The sequence below is a fragment of the Gymnoscopelus braueri genome (assembly GCF_963280865.1).
Source record: "Gymnoscopelus braueri genome assembly, chromosome: 17".
In the NCBI taxonomy this organism is placed as follows: domain Eukaryota; kingdom Metazoa; phylum Chordata; class Actinopteri; order Myctophiformes; family Myctophidae; genus Gymnoscopelus; species Gymnoscopelus braueri.
The window spans coordinates 35114418-35137242 of NC_137617.1; the positions used below are offsets into that span (position 1 = coordinate 35114418).

Here is a 22825-nt window from a genome sequence, read left to right on the forward strand (position 1 = left end):
CGTTTATTCACGAGGCCCCCACAGGCCAACTGGGAGGACGAACGCGGAACAGTTTTCTAAACCCCAGTCAAGCAGAACAATCAGGATGTGTCATTGGAGGAACAAACGAAACGGAAAAAAGGGAAAAGAAAAGAAGAAAGACATAAAGCATTAGATCCTGAACTCCTTTGTGTCTTTTGCGACTGAATTTCTAATTGCATCTACCGTCTCCCCGTGCTGAGTCACGCGCATTCCGTCAGCGCGATAGTACATTGACCTTCAACGTGATGTACAGTCAGTGACTCGTGTGATGAGTCATAGCGCGCATTAACCGAGGTGAATCGCTAAATGCGAAGGCTGCCTTGTTTTTTTAATTGAATACTAGATCACACGCAGCGCCGTTACAAGATGTTACAGCTGTTACAATTAAACCATCAGCCCTGCTGCGTATCCACCCGGGCTGCAGACTGAGTGTGGTGCTGAAGAAGCGATAATCCTGTCCAACTACTACATCTTTTCCTCCATCTCTATTTCCCTGGCCTGTCTGTTTTGAGAGTCATGGCGTTTTGGGAATGCAGCACGGCTCCACCAGAGACTGGCTAACCACTGTAATTGTGCCGTGCCGAGGCCGCCTTCCCCCCAACCCCGGGACTGAACCATGAAATATTTGAAAGTGCCGGGGTTAAAGCGGGTGGCGGTGGGGGGGCCTTTCGCAGCGTAACATGAAATGGGAGAGCATCTTTAACAAGGAGGCGGATAGAAAGCCAGCTAGCCAGCCGGGCAGGCAGTCAGCCGGGCATACAGGCAGTCAGGGCACACGGTGGAGTCCTCTGAAGGAGAATAATTATGAATGTAAGAGGAGATATTGCGCGGGGAGCAGATCAATAGTGCCCGTGCTCGGCTGGCGCTGAGGCCAGTGTATTTCTGTCACAGTGGGAGCGAGTGCAGGATGTCAGCTTGTTGCCGGAGTGACTCGTAGAAGTTTGAACACCGCCGGCCTCTCCGATACCCTATAGCCCTCGCGCCTTTTCCTGCTCCTGATCCAGTGGAACGTGGGTTTCCGGCTTGTTTGCCTTCTACACACACACACACACACACACACACACACACACAACCCCCTTTCTCCCCGATCCTCTTATCCACATCGAGTTGGCTGCGAGGACGGCCCTTTGTCTGCTCTTAAGCTCGTTCCTGCAATCCAAGGGATGCAGTCATGTTTTCCAGCATCTTGCGGTGGACTCCCCTATCCTCACATCAGAAAGGACTGGAAGAGAAGAATATGGTGTCCCACACTTTGGAAGGATTTTCCAAAATGACACCGATACTACAGTATTATAACGCGACCTTACCCGCCCATAATGCCAAATAAATTTGTTGTGTGTCATGGAGCATGGAACCTTTTGAGCATGTTTTAGGAACCCCACTTAGCCCCAGCTGCCCGTTGCTTCCACTTGAACTGAATGACTCGGTTGTTTTTGTGACCTAAATTATTGTGGGCCTTTTGATTGCATCACGCCCAGTATTTCCTTCTAGAAAAAAACCCTGTGGTTATTTTCTTTTCTTTTCTTTTTTTCTTTTTAGTACGCTTCTTTTCCTTTCGCTACTGCACCTATCACACGATAACTACAGTATGTGCATGCATGTGAAAGGATTTTCATGCACGTGAAAAGATTTTTGGCTAAAGCACTTGCAGGGCCCCTGTCTTCCTTGCAAAGTAAAATCTTCAGCATTAATTTAACTCTGAGAGTGCACAACCAAATGGACCCGTAAGGGTGTTTTTGAGGATTTTACTGTGTGCTGCTACTTTTTTCCCCACAATCTGGCAAAAGTCCAGCCTGTGCCACATCAACAGATAACACATTGGACATCATCTCAGTTTTTCATAGAACCAATTTATTCAAACGGAGCTCTTATGTTCAGAACTCTCTCGCACAAATGGTTTGAATTATTTCGAGAGGTTTATTTTTTTCCCCCCTCTCGCTGGGCTTTCATTGTTTGAAGCATGCAAATCCCACCAGACCAGATCTTTGTTTCTCATTAGGAGGTAAATAGAGCAGGCCAAAAGCTCATATGTTTATTATACACAGGAGGGCACGGTCGCAGTTCTCTCTCCAATTCGGCACAAAGGAGCCCGTTTGTTTTCTTGACCTTTTTTTTTGTTAGCAGATGCTGCAACCAAATACATGTCAAATATGTCAGAGACTCGCCGCTTCTGACATATTTGGCATGTACAGTGTCATCGAGCAAGACTCCATTCAGCTAAAGTGAGAAATGTACATGTAATGATATCATTACACATAGGGACTTGTGTACTAAATACTGTACATGGGTGGGCGATTGCTGTCGAATGGAAGCAAACCAGTGAGAATTATGCATTACGCATTATCATACTGCCCTGGTTTGAGACGGAGGCATCTATTGGTTCCTGATAGTTTGCTAACCACTTTCAGCCTGGCGTCCGTCAAAAAATGCTGAATTGCAGATCTACAGCTCGCAACGCATGGCGATGCAACACGTTGTGAGCTTGTCGATTTTTTTTTTCCTGCTATTTTTTAATTAAGGTTAAGTGGCTAATTGGCTCTAATTGGCTCCAATTGGCAGTGTGGAAAAGACCCTCCGCCATATTTCTTTTTTTGTATCTTCCATCTCTTTTCATTCCTTGAGAGATAGCCAGTCCCCGGCACTCTGATGGCGGTGCATTGACCCCATGTTAAAGCCCCAGAGGTGAGATGTGTGATAGAGGCCCTTAGCACTGATAAGGCCATCAGGGCTGATAAGTAACACCCCCCCCTCCACCCCCAAGTGCCAAGCTGCTACTGCCGCTATGGCTTCCATTAGCCCCAGTAGAGGAACATCTTATTCACGCCCATTCCCTCCCTCCCTCTGCTGAAGGTGAACATCCTGTGTCCATGCAAACCCCTGCCCTTCTCCCGCAGATTGTTATCAGTGGCGATATTTATGAACTACACATGTTTCGGATTGTTTAACCTTTGGACCCGTGCTGTAGGTACTGGTGCCGTCCCTGCGGGCCCGGCTCGGTAAGAGACCTCTCGTCTGCCCTTGTAGACAGACTGAGATGGATGGAGGCGGAGGTTGTTACTGGAGGTGTGTAATGGAATGGCAGGCGGAGAGAAGGGAGGCACAGTCAGAACCGACTGGATGAAAGCATAAGGTCAGCCCTGCCCTTGATAGCTATGAGTGCAGCATCACAGCAAAATATATATATTTTTTATTTCCTTGATCACATCCTTGCGGCATGTAGTGTCTCGTGTTTTGCGTCTAGGTCCTTTCCCATTGCGGGCTTTGTTTTGATTTGGGGTCATGTTGATGCTGAAATGTTTAGTGAAAGCCACCCCATGACATTGCTTTTTGCTTTGCATAAAAGACAATTATTGCCTGAAGGCAAGCATGGAAACTGTTTTCCTAGATAAACATGATGTCAAAGTGTGCAGCGATAGACCATATAATAAATCTGAACACAATATGACAGGATTTCAAACTAAATAGGATCACAGTAGCAATGCAGCGTATTGGTTATATAAATCTAAGCAGGTGTAAAATCGAGGGACAATTTGAGGTGTAAAGCAGCACCGTAAAACAGTGTTTCCTTTTTCTAAATAGTGTTTCTTCACAACATATCGATGCATGTCGCATAAAGAGCTAAGACAAAACGACAAATTTGAGGAAATCCTTTTGGGAGTCGGAGGGAAGCCCTAGTTACTGTAGACACCTGACTGGCAGGTTTAAACAATATTATCAGCTGATTTACAAAACCCTCAGACTCGCAGGAGAGAAGGAAATGAAGTAGTTTAAGATTAAATAAAACACCCACGCTTAATGGTTCAGTGAAAATAAAGTAACGCCATTGTATCTGTGGAGTAAATTCCCAGAGGCAGCAGCACCGTAGCAACTTCTGTCTCTCTGTAGTATGCGTGTGTGCGTGTGTGTGTGTGTGTGTGTGTGTGTGTGTGTGAGTGTGTGTGTGTACTCCTGTGTTTGTGGCATGTCATGCTTGAACAGGAATGCTGCATTCTCATGGGAGCTTCAGGAGCCGCCGGTACAGGTTATTTATTCGCCTAATCTGTCCTCCGCCGCTGTAGCAGGCGGTCAGCCTCTCTCTCGCTCTCTCCCCTTTTCTCTCTCTCTCTCCAGCCGGTCGAGGGGGGAGAGAGAGTCGCTATCAGGCGCACATTATCATATTAATAATCACCCGCAGTAGTTATCGGCCTACACATCTTTGGTGTGGCAGCTTCCTGTTCGACAGCACCTGGCTTCGTTGGGGGGGGACATGGGGGAGAGGGACGTTCAGGCATTCAGTGTGCATGACCCTTTGGGGCCACCTCAAGGGCACCCACTGCCCCCCACCCCACCGACTTCACTTGATCAATTACTCGCTCTCTCACTCAACCACCCCCACCCACAAACGCCCCGTCCCCCCGTCCCCCCCCCTGTCCTGTAATGTATGCTGTAGTAGTAATCTGGGTGGAAGCACTTGAGCTGAATGCCAGATGTTGTTTTTACTAGGCGTTTATGAAAGCTGTCTTGAATTGCCCCAGCTATGTCTTGGACGGAAAAATTAACTACGAAAAAAAATAATATATATCAATAAACAAGAACATGTCAGATACCACCGACGTATCCCACTTTGAATGCGCGAAATCTCTGCCTCTGTGTGTGTGTGTGTGTGTGCGTGTGAGTATAACTGTAGTTCACGCATCTCGAGAACCATCCGACCGTTGCATGGCGAATGTGTCGCGGAGGTCGTCTGCCGACAGTATCACATACTGTACCTGAAAGGCTGCGGGAAAAAGGCTGCAGACGCTTCTGATTGGTTGGGAAGGCGAGGTAAGCTCCGCTACCACGGAGATGCGCAAGACCACCGTCACTTCCTTGTTTACATTTTCTGCCGAGGCTGTCGGCGAGTCGCAGAATGCTCAAATCTCAGAACGCGGTGAGACACTTAGTGCGACGCGTCGTTTGACACTCGCTCCAAGCTTAAATTGGCCTTTAGTGAGAAGAAACCCGGGTGGTAGGGCAATCTTTTTCACTGCACCAGTGACTCAGGTTGGTCAAGAGTGCCTGTCGGTAGGGGTGTTGAACTGTGAGGAATAGGGTGTTCCTCTGCACACGCTACGTCCTCCTGGTGAGGCTCCTCACTGGCAGGTAAAAGCAGCAGGCAATTATTTGTGTATCAGATGAAGCCTTTGCTTTAAGTACCATTGAATTTCATATTTATTATTATTGACAAAAAAAAAATCGACCAATATTGTACTATCATTAATTATTTCATTTATAATTATGAATTTCCTCCTGTTTACTCACTGCAGTTTAACGACTTGACAGGAGTTGAAAAGAAATCCCTCAAGACCTTGTCATATTGTGTTTCCAAATAAATCCACTGCCATTTTAAAATGGGTTCTCTTTTCAGATTGCTGCGCGCCTCAAAATAAAAGAACCGCTTATTGAAACGCTCCGAACGGATGAGGAAATCACAGGTCTTGTTGTTAAATGACTTGTCAGGGCCAGCTCTCCCCAGCACCCCCCACCCCCTCCCCACCCCGCCCAATGTCAAACACAATTCAATTTCTAGCTCCGCATCAGCTTGGGCTAACACGGTCAAGGAAATGCCTATTCTCTGAATGGCCTGGGGGAGTTTGGGGGTTTTCAGCTGATCAACTTTTATTAACCTTTCGCGCGGAGGTTTGCGCAGAGTTTAAATTCTTTGGGAAACTCTGAACTGAGGTTCTTTCTCTCCGACTCCCTCGCGTCCGTTGTGACACAGCGCTCAACAACTCCTTGACGCAGCGGAGAAAAAAGAAACATTGTGTGAGCTTGTTGTGCTTTGTTAACAATATTATTCCAGCGTCAAGGCCGGCTAGTTCTCCAAATGTATCGATTTGGCCCCCTTCCATGCCTATCATTGCGCTTTGAAAGCGCATAAACATTCCTAAACCTGTTTGAGTTAGAAAAGAGAAATTGATTATTTTGTAGTCGTGACTGATGAAGATGTAATAGCATACAAGGACAGTATCTGCAGTTTGAGGAACTTGGCCACAGTCAACAACGACAACAAAACGGAAAGAAAATCAGCCAGCATGGACGACTTCATGGAGACTGCATCCCAGCAATGCATGCTTCGAGCAGATCTAAGCCACACTAGCTGGCTCCTGACACTTATGGTGTGAAGGGGGGGCAAAAAATAGAAAGTGTGAAGCTTTGAAAAATGCCCTTTGCATGAAGTGTATATTTCCTCTTTCATTTTGCTTGGCAAGAAATTGTAGGCTCCCGCACCCCTGACTGGGCTTTGGATTATTAGCTTAAGCTCTCTAAAAATATCCCTTTGACTGTATGACTCTCTGACAGCAGCAGCATCTCTCACATCCTGATAGCTTTATACTGACTGGAAAATCCTCTGCGTTAATTTAACTCTGAGAGTGTACAAATGAACCCAAATGGACCCATAAGAGTCCAAATGGTTACATTTTGTACACACTGAGTTACAAATGGAAAAATTAACACTGAGGAATTTACTGTGTAATGACTTTGGCCATTCTCATCCCAGCTTATCTTTTACCTCGTTTGCCCACCAAGGAGAAGTCATGGACCCTGAATCTGCAACACTCATCTTTTTAAGCTACCATCTCTATTTAAAGGACCGTTAATATAGCTTATTTTGATATAATTTGTCATTGTCTTATAGGTCACCTTTGAATTTTGTTCGTAAATCAGTCTTTTCTCCAGGAAAAACATTTTGGCTAATAATTACACACTTTAAAATTAATTAATATAAACAAGGATAATGTAACTTTCACAAAATGGTCCGCACAATGATCAAGAGTTTTTGATTATATATAAACCCCTGTGCGACACCACACCGGTGAAATAAGTACGGTATGTAGGGTTTAAATAGTTAAGATCATATTTTAGACTGGATTATTGTGGTGTGGATGATGGCTAATTTAAGCAGTCACACCTGGCCTGTGTAATTAAATTCTGAGCTGGGTGTGAATACACACCTGTTGTGCATTGATCTAATCGATGTGTACAGTATAAATCAGCCATCCATTCCCCCACACACTTTCAAGAGACGGCACATGACGGCACATTTCCATCTGCTCTGGCTTGTACCATCTTGCCCGCTCTACAATAAACATGTTTGTGCCATCCACCTGACTGTGTCCCTGAGAAGAGTGTGAGGAACCCCCAGCAAAGCCATAGAGGTGGCGTGTGGCAAACTGCTACAATCATCAAATGGGGCTGTGTGCAATCACTGCTATCACTTAACAAAATGTGTTGCTTTTTTGAGAACTGAAGGGCTTTGTCTCTCAAAGTATGTGTCATTGTAGTGACAGCTGCACAGTAGAAGCACACAGTCCGTCATCTGGGCTGCCAACCAGTCATATACCACAGGCTTCCAGTGTGCAATATACAAAGGCTAAAATTTGTCATTTTATGAAAACAGGCCCACGCTGTATGCCACTGAGGATTATTAACAGTTTGTATTGACTGTTTAGTCCACAGTTTTTAGTCCTTGTATTCAAAATATAATACATATATTTGCCAAAGCAAGCTATTAGCTTAGTCTAATATGTTATATGATCTATGAACCCTTTGCTACCCATACAAATGAATAACACTTCACACAGGTGGCTAATAGAAATTGTTTCAATTATTGTTTCTACCAACACCCACTCCCTCTCCACAGACCTTCCTTGCTGTAAATGTTATATTTGCTAACTAGCGAGAGTGGAAGAGATGTGTGTGTGCCTCCCAGCAATGTTGTTATTCAGCCTTCATTCATGTGTCTCTTTTAAGGGCTTTTTTGAAGAGTTTGAGATGAAATATCTCTGTTTTGACAAGACATTTGTCAAACTGCTCATGCCCCTGTGAGATGCTTGGTACTCCTGCCTGTGATGGAATGTTCCTGAGGAGAAAAGTCAATAGTGGTTGTAAATAATGGAAACAAATGTGAGACCTAAATGCGAGATAAATGGAAGAACCAACACAGGGGGGAAAAAGACATCTCACCATTCCTCATTATAAAAGGTGCTTGAGTACTGCACTTAATTGGCTAGCAGATGTGCTTGTGCGTGTGTGCGTGTATGCGTGCGTGAGTCTGTTTGTGTGCGTGCGCGGGAGTGATGAATTGACATATTGTCTGTGCTGTAATGTTGATCCAAAGCAGGGGCCCACAAGGCTTTCCTCCTGGGACCAGTAACCTTATTGTTTCATGTCATCTCCTCCTTTTCTGTTTGAGGACCAGGTTGTCAACCTCTTCCCAAGGTCACGCTGCCAGGAAAACACAGGGGGCCCCCCCCTGTTCATATAATAGCATCATTTAGCATCATAGCATCGACTTATTGCTCTGTCGGGGGGGTCAGAAGTGAATTGAGTGGATGAAGTTGCCAGTCATGATTTGTGGCATTACATTACATCAACATGCAACAGCTTCAGCCATTGATTAAAATAAAGTCGGATAACCACTTGCTATTAGACTAAAGCAGCGTTAAGCGCTGTGTTTCCGCGGCCGGTGTTCAATGTCGGTGTTGGGGATTCCCCTGTATCAACACATTATTGTTGGTTTCAGTGGTAGTTTCATTGCCCGCGGGCTGGAATGGCGTTATTTTCTCATGCCGCTGTTGTAAGTTGAGATGAAGTGGGGCCATAGATTAAATTGTAGGCTGCATGTCTACTAAATTAGGAGTTGTGCATAGCATAGCAGCACCAAGTCACATTACTCACTCTCAGGTGACACTGCCACACGTGTGGCTGGCTGAAAGAAGTGAGATGTCTTTACGGTCCTGTATGTCTGGAGTGTGACATCCTCCTTCACTTGTGTGCCTCTATAATTAACTGCTCATTTTCTGTTTTCCTTTTAGGAGGCGGCCACTTTTGCCAAAGAGCAATGCTTTGAGGTGAGTTGACCGGCAGTTGCACACTAAACAGATCCTAAAGGTTTATTTTTGCTGATAATGAAGTTCTTTTTGGACAGTGATTGATGTGCTATTATACTCTCCAGGCCTTGCAGCAGTTGCTATGGCAACCTGGCAGTCGTCATGGTTTCTTTGTTCAGCCAGCTCTCTGTTATGACGCACTCTGCTAGGTCTGCACCCAACATCGCCTACAGATGTTATTTATTGAATTTTGAAAAGCCTCTTGGGAAGCTGAGAAGTTGGGCATGGTTTCAAGCCTTCCTCTGCAGGCTCGGGGCTCGTCAGGTTGCCTGGTTAAAAAGGCTTCCTCATTAGCTTCATTGCACCCAGGGATGATATGTCTCCCCTACACTGATACAGCACTACACCACATTGTACTGCACAGTAGTCTTTTAATAACCAACTCACAGCTACCTGTGGTTTTAGATTATGTAAATGAAAATTACAGGGCCTATTAATACATACATAGAATTGTGTGTGTTTCATGTGGGCAGGATGAATGTTCACTTAGCCTTAATTTTTGCGCTTTTTCTTCTGCATACCCTTAACAACACTTGTGCACTTCTCTGTAAATAGGAAATCAAAAACCATAAATAGCCTGTGCGTGTGAGTTTTGAATTGGGCTCAGGTATTTTAAGTGCCGTCTCTCTTTTCAAAGGTAGAGCTTGAATATGGCTCAGCTCTGTGTGAATAATTGTCATCCAGAATCACTTACGGTGTGATCAACGTGACCGGAATAGAAATGCAATCCCGATGGCAGTGACAGGTTTAAGAGAGGAGAAAGGATGAAAGGGATGGGGAGGGGGACTGGGGGGGGGTAGTGAAGCAAGCATCACAAAAAATAAATATACAGGGCAAGGAATGGACTCTCTTGGTATTAACAATTCTCTGATATTTTCTGTGTTAGCTTGATATGCCAGAACACTGCAAAATTGCATCGGATGAGTGTAATTTCTCAGATAACATTGCCATTATGTACTTTATATCTCAACGGTTGCAGTTCAAAAAGGTTTTGTTCTAAAATTTAGAAATTTTCATGACAACTATTTGATAACAATTTGGCATGGCGTGTGTAAGCACCTCCCTGTTTCATTGCTCCGACAAGATTTAAAAGTCATTGAGCTATAACAATGTGAGGCATTAAACTCTCACTTTGGGGGTCCAGCAGATAAATTCTCTCACAGCTACAGTACTATATTACCCCAAAACTTGTCCGTTCAAAGATACACAGTAAAATCCATTTGGTTCCATTTGTAAACTCTTGGAGTTAAATTAGCAATTTACTGAGTATGGCTGGGTCTGTGTTTGTTTTGTCGATACTGTACTGTTGTTTTTGAGAATGCTATTTGGAACTTGGTAGGGCAGTGATTACTATTTAACCACATGAATGCTAGTGTCCCTATTCTAAGCATGACATATAATAGGCGAACATTCAGCCAAAATAGCAGCTCTACAAGCTCACAACAATTTTAGTAGATGTCACTTGTCTGCCACTGTCATCCTTTGAACGTCATTATAATGGTTGTGTTCCAATGAGACGTTTATATTTCAAGTAATCATCAAATAATTATTCTGTTAACACTTAAATGGTTATCATTATTCCCTCCACCTGTTATCATTGTTGTTATTTGATGATAAAAGTTGTGTTTTGAGTGTTCCTTAACTGCGAGTCATCTCATTATATAAATAGTCGCAATGAAAACATCAGTAACTTTTTTCCCCAGCTTAAATACAAGATAAAAAGCTTGTGCTCTCCAAAACGGCAATCAGTAGATCTGAACACACTGAGTAGCATGATTGGGATCTGCCTCCTTTAAATGCCCAAAGAAATATCTGCAGAGCAGCAGTAATTGAATCTCTCCCTGGCAGTCTTTCACAAACAGCCTGCATCGGAGACGATCAATTTCTCATTGGCTTCAATACAGACACAGAATTTAACACCCTTATAAACCTTTCATATTTCACGGTTTGTTGATTTATGCCTGATCAATTGCCTCACAATCATGTCCATTGCCATTTCTCAGCAGTAAACCAAATTGACCATATAATTTGTCAATTCATTTGTTTTGGACTCACGTTAAATGTATTTTTTTTTTGTATCGTATTGCCATAGGAAGCTGGCAGGTAAGTGGTTTATCTGTACCAGGGTAAATTAGAATTGTGTGTCTGTGCGCAGGTGTCCGTTTAGTTTTGCCTTCCCCAACAATCTTAACCTACCACCTCTAGCCCTTAGAACCTTTTAGGTCCTAAACCTTAGTGTAGTGCTTTTTATGTCAGAGAACATAAAACCAAAGGGTGACAATGTACCGAGGTCCTCTGTGGGTTTTGCATTCGGTGTCTCAAGGAGTGCTTGTGGTTACGTTCAGTCACAGTGACAAATTGCCCTTTTTTTCTTCTCTTTTTTTAGCTATTGCCTGCTAACAGCCTCTGTATTAACCTCGCCATTAGCACTTACTTAGAGTGTTACACCCATTTTTCCTCTGCCCAAGGTCTCCCTGGACCTCTTAGGGCTGATTAAAGCACGTTTGGGAAACATTTAGAGGTGTTAAACCTCATTGGCTTGAGTGAGCCAGTGTGGCTGCCTGGTAGTATTGGTGTGCACTGTGCAGCCTATCTCTCTGTGATTACTCGAATCACCGCTGTATTTGCTCAACCCAAAGACTCTTCAGTGTTTTCCGCGATGCTAGAGAGCATACCGACGCCCCTTTAATGTTAGCTCTTTGTGGGCCGTATTCTAAATAATACAAGAAATAACATACGTCCACCCCACTGCGAGGCGGTGATAAAGACATTCCACCTGCTCATAGTACATCATGATGAGTTAATAATAAAGTAGCACTGACAGGTGTGGGTTTTTTCATCCCTCTCATGATCAAAGGCAAGCACTCTGGAGAGTTCTGTCGTCTCTAGGCGAGTATCTGTTCTGTGCAGATGCTGTGGGGAGATGGCCCGTTTCAGGAGGAGAATGATACAGTACACGCACCACCTATCCCTCTGGCTCGCAAAAGTAACTTTATCTGACAAGAACATATCTCCATAGCATAGCAGCCATCTCACTCGGGGAACCCGTAATAATATTTTTTGCAGTGCTCTTTAATTCTACAATAATGTGAATCGCAAATAACACTGAGCGGTCACTATTGATCTCTTTTAAAAAATCATCAGATCATTATCACATGATCCCTCTGCCAAAATTGGCAAAAGCTGACCTCCCTCCTTTGCACTCATGAACCCTGATTAACTCATCTGAAATTGCTTCTCATCACTGCAGTCTCTGTGTTAATTTATTTAATGCAAGAATCTTTTTTGTTATCCCCACCCCGTGGGTGGGTCTTTTACAGACGGACGACATTGCAGAGATCGCCAGCAAGACCCAAAACCTGCCCAAGGTGAACAAGAAGAGGCAGCGAGTGGTGGTCTTCACTCAGGGCAAGGACGACACGGTAGCAACTGTTGGTAGGCAAAAAACAAAACAAATCCTCTTTTAATTCCTTTAGTTTACTCGCTTATCTGTGCGTTATTGGATCGGTTTAAAACACTACTTGAAGCTATTGCAGCCAGAGGCCCCCTCTTGGACGTCTTTATCCTTCACTTAAACCTCATATCTCAGAATTGCAGAATTTTGCCTTTAAAGTCCCACTCGCCCCAAAATCATGTTTTTTGTTTGGTTAATGTCTTTTTGAAGCTTACCCCTGAAAGTCCTGATGGTTTCTTGGGGCTCTGCATATCTCCAAAGCATTAATATAGTGTTTTCCAACTAAAGTCTGGTCTACAGTCTAAAACAGGTTTGACGCAGGGCACGGAACTCCGATGAGGTGTGACATCACACACCAAACGCTAATCAGAGCCTCACAAAATGCAACGTATTAGACTATGAGGAAGTATGCAGGGATGTTAGTGAAATTAAACAAGCGTTCGCCCTGAACTCGTCCTCACTGTGGGCCCAGTCAGTGAGGAAGTGATTGGCTTGTTTTTTTTCCGTCATGTTGCGTTTGGTGGATGTTCTCTCTGGATACTTTGGGTTTAAAGTCACATGCCAAATGCCAATCAGAGCCTCACTAAGACATGCATTAGACAATGTATGCAGGACAGTTAAGTGATGCAAAACAAGCACTCCTCCATTCACGACATGACACATCATGAGGAAGTGACTGTCTTGTTTGTTTTCGCCGTGGTGTTTATGATGTTCGGATGTTCTCTGTGGATACTCGTTGGGTTACCCAAACCTATTGGAGTTCTGGAGGATCAAATGTAGACATTATTCATTGATACTGAAATACTAAATGAGGGCAAATATAAAGCAAAGAAAGAGTTACTGTAAAGCACCTTTTTGGATGTTTTTGGAGGGAGAAAAATACTTGACATGTACATTTATTGAACAGAGATGATTCTTCAAAGGATTTAAACCACACCAAGGGATGGATTGCCAACTGATGAGAGCTCTGAATGACAACAGTAATTTCTTTGAAGTTGTATATTGACGCCAGATGTTTAAAAAATGAACCAAAAAAGAAAGAAAGGAAAAAAGAAAAAAAAACTACAGAATGCTTGCACTACATTCTGTCATTTCAGAGCATGAAAAGGAGTGCAGAGGAAGTAGCAGAGCAGGCATTGATTTGTGAAGTACTTCTAACTTTGTCTTGGATGGATTCCAGAACAATCCTCAGCAATTTTTTTACACGTCAACTCTTACATCCTGCCGCCCCCCCCCCCCCCCCCCTTTATTTATTTATTTAGTCTACTCTTCTGGCTGGACTAGGGGGCCAGCCCTATACACATGAATGTCGCAGCCTGACTGACTGACTGACTGTCAGTCAGTTACTGATTGATAGATTATAACATTGGTCAGCCGGTTGGCCCAATAATGAACTAGCCTACTGCAGAGCAATCGTTCCTCCAGGCTATTGGATATAGTCTTCCTTGGTTGGCTTAACATTGAACTAGCAGATGTAGTCGTACATTTTGGACATTATGTTATTAACAGCATGGTATATTAATTTAACTATGTTAGCTATGTTAATTTAACTATGTTAAGTGACATTGTTGTGGATGTCCGTTGCGAGACATTTGGTTTGATATCTGTTCAATTCAATTCATAAATTAAATAAATAAACTTGGGATCCAAGTATGTTCGTCTTCAGTATCTCAAAACAGTCACTTAGTGACACGTCTTAAAAGCATTGAGCTTAAATACAGGAAAGAACAGGGAAGGAATTAATGCAAAGAATTACAACAAAAGCAAATTACAACATTAATACCGTTTAGTACAACATACAGTACATACCCAACAGAAGCTAAGAGCTAAGAAATAGTATGCAAAAACAATCAAACTACACTGATGTCAAACTGTTGGCCTTTATAAGGTGATGAGAGATAGATCTTAATCTTAATTTGAGTTTGACAGTCACAGGTTTTAGCCATTTAAACCCCAGTATCCGTATTGTGGATCGTCAAGCTCACAACGTGACGTGTTGCGTTGTGTTGTGAGTTTGTCGATCGGCTATTTTCAGCGAAAGCTTTACCCACAATAACAGAAAACTGAAAATACACTAGTATAGAGCCCTGGGGGACTCCGCTCAACCATATGGGGTTTAAGTGGTTAAGCTGGCACCAGTAGCAGCAAGACCAAAACTCATCCATGGAGAGCAGGAATTGACTGTGTGTACAGTAACACTTTGGACTGAGAGAATGACAGGATGGACACCAACCACGCACACACAAGGTGGAAAGGACTTCAGTTTATTCCATAAACATATGCATTTAAAACGATGTGTATATCCCAGTAAAATGTACCTCTTGAGAGTGTAATTGTAACCAAGTGGACCTGTAACTGAGGATTTCACAGTGTAATCTAGTTAAAACACATAATAATCTTCATAAAAGTCTCAGTTGAATAATATACAATAGTAGTAAGGGAGATTTTTTTCACCATGTGCAACAGATACAATACTATTTACAAGAAATGTGTGTGAAAGAGTTTATAATACCATATGAAATCATTCTGTGTAGATGCCCCTCCCACAGACAACAATCCGCTCGCTTGGCTTGGTTTTCTTGATTCATGTCCATGGTCAGTGTACAAGTATTCTGTCCTGTAGGAGCAGAGCACCACTCGCGGCAATTTGTCACGTCAGTGATACATAAATAATGCGCATGCTCTATGGTACCAGCACATGACCAACACCCGGAAGGACGGTGTCCTCTAGTGGCGTATGCGCTGGTGGAGCAAGTTTTATTGAAATGAATGGGCGGCCATGTTTTGGTGCCGTCTTCAGTCCTTTTATACCTTGATGCTAAAGTCCTGAAAAATATAGTTCCTGATTGAAATTTAGGTGATAAGTAGGTCATGCAGTTGCTAAATAAAGTTTAATACTATTCAGGACTTTCCAAATAGGAAAGCTACATGGTTGCTACTCTGTCACATGTAACAATCTGTTTGGCCGCCTCCCAGGCTGAGTGATTGAGTGTCGCCGCTTCCTGTATCACTCGTTTCAAATGAAAAGCCCTGCAGCGTTGAAGACATTGTCTTTAGTATTTATTTTATATAACAAGAATATGTATAGGAAAGGATAACACAAAATTAAGTTAAAGCTATTCTTGGTGTGTGTCTGTCTGTGTGTGTGACCTTGGGGAGAGGCTGACAACGCGGTCCTCAAATCAATCCCAATTCGTGCAATATGGGGCATATTTGTTAGTGGACATTACAGGCGGTGTCATCTTAACCGAGCAGGGGTTGCGGGGGTAAGCTGTGTGTGTGTGTGTGTGGGAGGGGGGGGGGGTGTGGTGGTGATGGTTTCCGATTACTGCTGGGATCCTTTGCCTTTTGTTTGGAGCCACGGGGTGTCTCTCCTCATTGCCCTTGCAGTTCAGACTAGTGAGACGTGTACAGGGGGAAAGATGGCCTCAGGTAAAGGCGCCTAACATATCACTCATCACTGGGGACTGCAGACAGAAGCACAACTACAGCAGTACAGTTGGCACTCCCAGACACCAGCATTGATCCAATAGCAGCCTTCAAAATGTGTTGGCTTTGAACGTCTACTGTTTCATTCCGTTGGCAAGAACGGCATAGGGCCTAAATGTTTCACATCTAAGTTTTTTTTCTTTTTTTCCTTTTTTTTCAAGATATGTGATATCACGATAGGGTGTACAGTCTACTGCAATATAATTATTGGCATAACTAGATAAATGCCACAATAGGCTCAGAGTATTGGAACACCCATGCTGTTTTTCATTATTAATAGCAGCTACAGTGTAATAAACGGGATTAACTAAAATTGTCAACCAGCGAGAGAGAGTTGGAGTGCTGTGTCCTTTTTGGAGACGACTTCCCTTTCATGAGGATTTGAAAAAAAATCTTCGTAGTGAATATTTTTATTTATTTATTATCCCACGATTTTGTAACCCATTTTTTCACCCAGTGCCAATTGCCTTTGTAATCCTGGGCGCTACTCTCCCTCTGCCAGCCGAGGGAGAGCCCAGAACTGAGCTCATGCCAACTTCAATGCATGAGGAGCTAGCAAGCAGCTTCTTATCACCTGACGGGGAGTTTCCCCGGTTGGACGTAGCTCGTGGAAGGAACATGTTATTCCAACCAGTTCCTTTCCCCTCCATCAGGCGCCCCGGCTGACCAGGGGGAGGCAGTAAGACCAGGATTACTGCATGTTTTTTGTGAGGGTACCTACCCTAGGGGACACGGGGAAACATGCAAACTCCACACAGAAAGGCCCTTTGAGCCCTGCACTTACAGTATAAGCGAAAATTGTCCAAAAAAGCCTAGGCCTGTATGCTTAATTTAAACATGTTGTGTGGCGCTGTGAGAATGCAACACATTGGGACCTGTGAGTTATGATCGGCTAATTTCATAACTTGTCATAATGGGCAACCATTCCACAAACATAGGTGAACATTCGATGTCATAATGTCATAATGGGCATGTCATAATGGGCAACCATTCCACAAACATAGGTGAACATTCGATGAAAATAGCTGATCTACAAGCTCGACGAGTGAGCTTGTAGATCGGCTATTTTCAGTGCTGAGATTTGGTGTAGAGAGAAAGAAGAGGGGGTCCCAGGGCCAGGATAGACGATTGGGGGACCCCAGCCAACTGGAGTATAAAGGGTTTAAGACAGTGGTTCCACTTAAACTCTATGTACTTAGTTGATTTTAATTTGATTTGTGAGCTTGTAGGTCTGCTACAGAATGTTTGCCCTAGAAGAGGAACACTAGGGTTCATGTGGTTAAGTGGTTAAAAAGTAAATGAAGCCATCCATTGTCCGGGAGGTGTTCCATGGTGATGGATAATTCCTGCCTGCTTCCCTCATTGCTCCTCCTGCACGGAGACAGAGCTGTGCGCCTCTGTGTGAACTTTATATAAAATACATGATGAATGCAGGTGGGATGAAAGACAATGTGTTTCTGATGTCATCTACAAAGGCAAACATGATGAATGTCATTGAACGTGCGCGTGCTGGGACGAGGCGGTTACACTAGTACTGTAGGTTGTAGCAGAATTGGTGTGTGTGTGTGTGTGTGTGTGTGTCTGTGTGAACGCCGCTATTTCACGCCAGCCAAATAAATGTCAATGTAAAAAGAGAATTAAAGATTTTCATTTCCCAGAGGCGGAGCTCTAATAAACTTGATCTCTCATTTTGTTTGCAATTTGTCCCCCTGTCAGGATTTGATCATTCGCCAGCCTCTGCACGTCATGTTAAACCATTTCATAGTGATTAAGGATGGGTGAATGCTTTCCCCTGTGGTATAATTCACCCCCCAAAAAAGAGATGTCAATTTGTTATTGTTATCTTTTTTTCTGCCCTTCATTTGGAGACTGAACCAGTCTGTTCATCACCCTAGTGCTTCAAACATGCCTTTTAAGAGCCGTGAGCAGGGGAAAACGCTCCTTTTATTTAGCTGCCACTGATGCCGCTGAGCTACACCGGGCATTTGCTTATACGTCCATTACAGCACTAATTAAGATCATTGTGCCCTGAACCTTAACGGTGAGGAGATCTAATAAACGATCATTCAGCAGGGGTTGCTGCTCTAATCGCTGATAAGGACTTGATAGAGCCTGAGTCAACTCTCCAGTGGTTTTAGGGCTCTCAGGGGGCAAGGCTAGTTTGGGGGGGGGGGGGGGGGCGGGGGGGACTTCATGGGGCCATTTGTATCAAGGGAGTGTTCGCATAAAAATGATGCTGAGCAAATAAATCTACGCAAAGATCTGTATACGAAAAGGAAACTTGAGAATGTTGTATACCTCTCCACATACCTACTCGCAGGTGATGGACACAGGTTTTCAGGGGGAATGTTTTATGCTGGTGACAAAGAATCACAAAGATTTTTTTTTGCTGTTATACTCAGTTCTAATAGCCTGCTGTTCTGAGTCCAATAACATTTCATAGCAACATTAATGTTTGTGCGATTTTAAATTGGTGCATTCTGCTCAAGATTAGATAAGAATTTACTACTTTATTGCACATTATATTTACAGGAAACTTCTCCTCGGTTCAATGCACTTACAATTTACAATTTAGGCATTAAGCAGACACTCTTATCCAACTTACAAGTGCAAGATTGGAGTAAATGGCATGAGCCCTAGTCAACAAATGATTGGTCACATAAGTAGAGTATGAAGAATACAATTAGGTAAACATCAAACCTAGCATCTGTCTAAACCACATGCTATCTAAATATATTTGCATTTGTGTTCATCTAAAAAGCATAATATAACGCTACTATAATACTGTTTGTGAACAAGTAACCAACATTAGTATAGTAGTATAATGAGAATCTATTAACAAATAGGTGACAAGAAGTGATACAAGGAATGAGAAGTGCTACTGCATATCATTATGAATGAATGGGCCGATACATACATTTATATAAATAAATAAAAACATTTGAGCAGCTCCTCTAGAAGCTCACTCTTGCCTTTTGGGCATGGATCCACATTATACCCTTTCTAAGTCCCACCCACCACTTTTTTTTTCTTCCATAATGCCTTACTCTGTACCAATGCTATAGCGTAAATATATTTACAGCACAAGCCAATTTCTCCCACTCTTCTTTTTGTTTTGTTTGATATGCCACTACTAAGGCCGTGAAATAATACTGTTTATCGTTTGCTACCTCCTCAACTAATGTTTTGATTTCACAGTCTGTTAAGTTACACTCCAGTTTTCACTGTTTGCTCAGCTATTGTCTTCTGCATTTTACCTGCATTAATATGAACATAGAACTTGTACATTTATAGGACATTAATGGGTTGATTTGGGGAGTTTTTCGAACCATTTAGGGGTAAAAATGGGAGTAGATACGTGCGTGTTCATGTATGCACATTTCCACACCGATTTCTCCGCCATGCCGTGATTTATGATGGAAAAACAGGTGTACGGGTTTTTTTCTTTTTTTACTACATCTGACGAAAAACTTCTGTGAGGAGAAATGTGCATGCATGTCCATTTAGTGTGCTGTGCAAACTTTAATACATATGGTCCCAGGTCTGTACAAGTTAATCACAGAAAGCAGAGTCATCTTAAATAGAGGCTGCAGCACAAACTTCATTCTTCGTCATCTCTGGAGAAAAACAGAACAGTCGTTTGTCATTGTTATCCTCAACTATTAAAAGCACGTTAGCAGTGATCTTATTATTTTTATTCTATGCTGGATGACATTTGGCCCCCTCTGATTGTGACTGAATTTATAACAAACTTTGCAGCACTATTATGAGATTGTAATTGGGAACTCTTGAAATTGCCTGCAAAAAAAGGCTATGTTTGTGTTCCTATATTCCAAAAAAAGATGGAATCAATTAGCAGCTTAGACGCTGAGAATGACCTCCACTCTTTTACTTGGCATCTCGCGTTGAAGTGTTTTCTTTCATCCTTCATTGAACGATGTTGGTCTGCGATGATCTTTTTGCCTGTTGTTCCACTAATTACAGGCATATGTATTTTTTTCTAACTCAATTGTGAATAAAGATGCGGGTTATGATAAGGAAACAGATTGAATGTCAACTTGCTCCGAACTTGTCGCGTTTGCCAAGAAAGTGGTAATGTTGTTTTTCAAAGGCAGGTTTTGGCTGAAATGCAAAAGGAATGGCTCCAGAAGAACTGATCTTGGGCAGGTTGCTTGCAGGAAGATTGTATTAAAGCTGTGCAGCATGCTCAAGTGCATGCCTTCGAGCGAAGCTACTTGTTTCTAATTTCCAAAGACTTGACAGGCCTAAATTTATTATGATGTGGTTAATGGTTGAATTTGTCTGGATAGTAAAATGTTACATTTGGCGTAGTTAATTTTTTATGACCTGACGAGCATTCGCTCTACCTATCTGTCAAAATGACATATCTTTATTGATCTTTGAGCCTTATTGGAGGGGAATCAAGTGAAAACATGTAGTAATTGCCGTATCAAAACTCCATGCGCTAATCTTCCAATAAATGTGAGGTTGCCTCACTTGCCGGGTCTTTCTTCCAGCAGTGCATGTTCTCCGTCCCCGCAGGGGAGTGGATTGGCATTGTTAGAATAACAACCAATAACAAAGGGCTTAATTGATACTGATTTCAAAGAGAGTGGCTTGTTGAAAGAATTTCCTGAGCTTAATCACTTCCATTCAAGGTTTGTAACGAGCGAGTTATGAATTAACAAAAGCGCACAATTACAGCTTATTGGGATAAACTATTTAAACCCGTAGATTCTCGCTCTGTCACAGTATATGTCAGAGGTTAACTCGGAAAACACATTGTTACTGTATCCCTCCCACCCCCCACCCCCCAACGTGCAAACACAACACACACACACACACACTTGCCATCTACTGTGACAGCTTTTCAAAAAGAAAAGAAAGAAAAAACTAAACGAAAAAAAATTAGATCTAGAAAGTTCGTTTTGGTGTTATGAGGATACTGAAAGAAGGTATAGTGCATTTTTTATTGCCTGCGAATAATGGCGTTGCCCTCATTACTGTGAAATGTGAAATGATTTCAGCAGGGCGATGTTTTCAGACATCGGTACAAGCCAATAACAACAGAGACACAGAGTTTTTGGCAGGAGGGTTTTTCTTTTTTATGACCGTTTCCATGACAGACCTTTGCCAATGAGCTCTTTGTTACACATAGCCAGAGAACTGGTGGACTGTAACCTGAGCTAACATGTCAGTCACTTCTAATAATTTCCCTCAAAGGAGGTTATGTGAACTTTCCGGAGCAGCAAAGTGCAAGTATTGGCAAGGATGATTGGAGAGGAAAAGGGTGTACAGTATATGGTATAGTGGTGTTTCAGAACTTACTGTAAATGACCAGGATAGTACAGTACAACATAGGCCTCATTAAATTATGATGAACCACTTGGGGAAATACCTTAAGCACTGAACACTAACCACTTGACTACAAAACAATTCTAAACTGTTTCAAAAATAGCTCACAACGCTTCTCAGTGCAACACTTTGTGAGCTTGTAGATCGGCTATTTTTGAAAGATTATCGAAATTGTTTGATTATTATTATTATTTTAGCACCTGCTCTGACTACTGGTTAGCATTAGGCTATCATTATTATAGATGCATAATATGGTGCTTTGTGGTTAAAAGCAATGTCTCGAGTCGTACAGTATATATTTTAAGCAGTAATTCATTAAATGTCCATTAAATGTATTTGAATCGGAGGATTTTATAGCCCAGAATATGCACAGAACTGAACAATCGGCCCGTAATTATATAGCAATGGTTCAATCTACTTTTGTCAGCACCTTAAAGCAGTGGTTCTCAGTTTGGGGTCCAGGGACCCCCAGGGGTCATTGGGGGCGTTCTAAGGGGTCCCCAGGTAAATGATTGATAGTTAATATTCACTTTTATTACATATCGTTGCTGTCGGGTGGAAACGTAATATATATCCAAAACTGATCTTCAACCTTTTAGCTTGTAGATTGGCTATTTTTGCTACTTTTGTGTGGTACTGTATGACGACGAAGGGCATTCATTTATGAAAAAACATAGCATTTTGAAATATGGAGATATACAAGGCATTACAATTAGACAGCATATAATAATGGCTATTTTGATCACAGTTTCACTGTTACATGAACCATTAAGGATTCTGGGCCATATCGGGGGTGCCCTGGTGTTTCACCTGGTAGCATACCGTTAAGGCTCTGTCCTTGCGCAGCCCTTTTGCACTTTGCTGCATGTCCTTCCCCATGTCTTTCTCCTGCCATTTCCTGTCTTCCTCCACTATCGCTATCAAATAAAGGCTTGAAAATGTTATGAATATCTGGTTGCCTCTTTGGGTGCTGTTTTAAACACTGTAACTCGTCCTATAACTACTCCTATAGAGTACCGAAGTTTGACATCAAAACCATGAACAAAAGAAGAAGGTCCGCACACCGTCTTAAAGCTCCCAAAATAATTTAAGAATAGCGCGGTCCCATATATGCACATGACCATATGTGCATTGTGGTCGGATCTGTGGCTCTGGACAACTGGAGCTCCATAATATGCCTATATATGGGCATATGGGGTTTGTTTGTGGTTATGTCTGAGTCATAGTGACATGGCTATGGGCGTATGGGGTTTGTTTATGGTTGTGTCTGAGTCAGAGTGATGTTGCTGTGGTTGATACAGTCTGCAAAAAATTAAATTAATTTTGGGGGCAGTACCTGGAACTTAGTAGCTTTGTAAAACTACACTGCCTAGAAATCACTGTCCCTGAGATTCTTTGGATGCCATGACAATTGTCAGTGTGTTGTTGTAAAGTTTGTTTGATGAAACTTAAAACTGACTACGCTACTCTCCTGCAGAAAGAAAAGTATCCAATGCAACACGACGTGAACACTGCTTACAGTAGCCGTATGTGTAATGGAAGCCTGAGAAATTGACTCGATTTGTAGACGCACTCTTCCTCTTTGGACAAATTT

General features: G+C 42.7%; 1 protein-coding gene across 4 annotated transcripts in view; it reads left to right on the top strand.

Annotated features, from left to right (window-relative positions):
• Window positions 1-22825, top strand: part of adkb (adenosine kinase b) — a 116153-nt gene that overhangs the window by 88650 nt on the left and 4678 nt on the right. For 3 of the 4 annotated variants that reach the window (XM_080456208.1, XM_080456209.1, XM_080456206.1), the window contains 2 exons: window positions 8859-8894; window positions 12254-12368. In XM_080456208.1, the coding sequence (XP_080312334.1) occupies window positions 8859-8894; window positions 12254-12368 (151 nt within the window). The remainder of the gene's footprint in view (window positions 1-8858; window positions 8895-12253; window positions 12369-22825) is intronic. The other variant, XM_080456207.1, reaches the window with a different exon arrangement.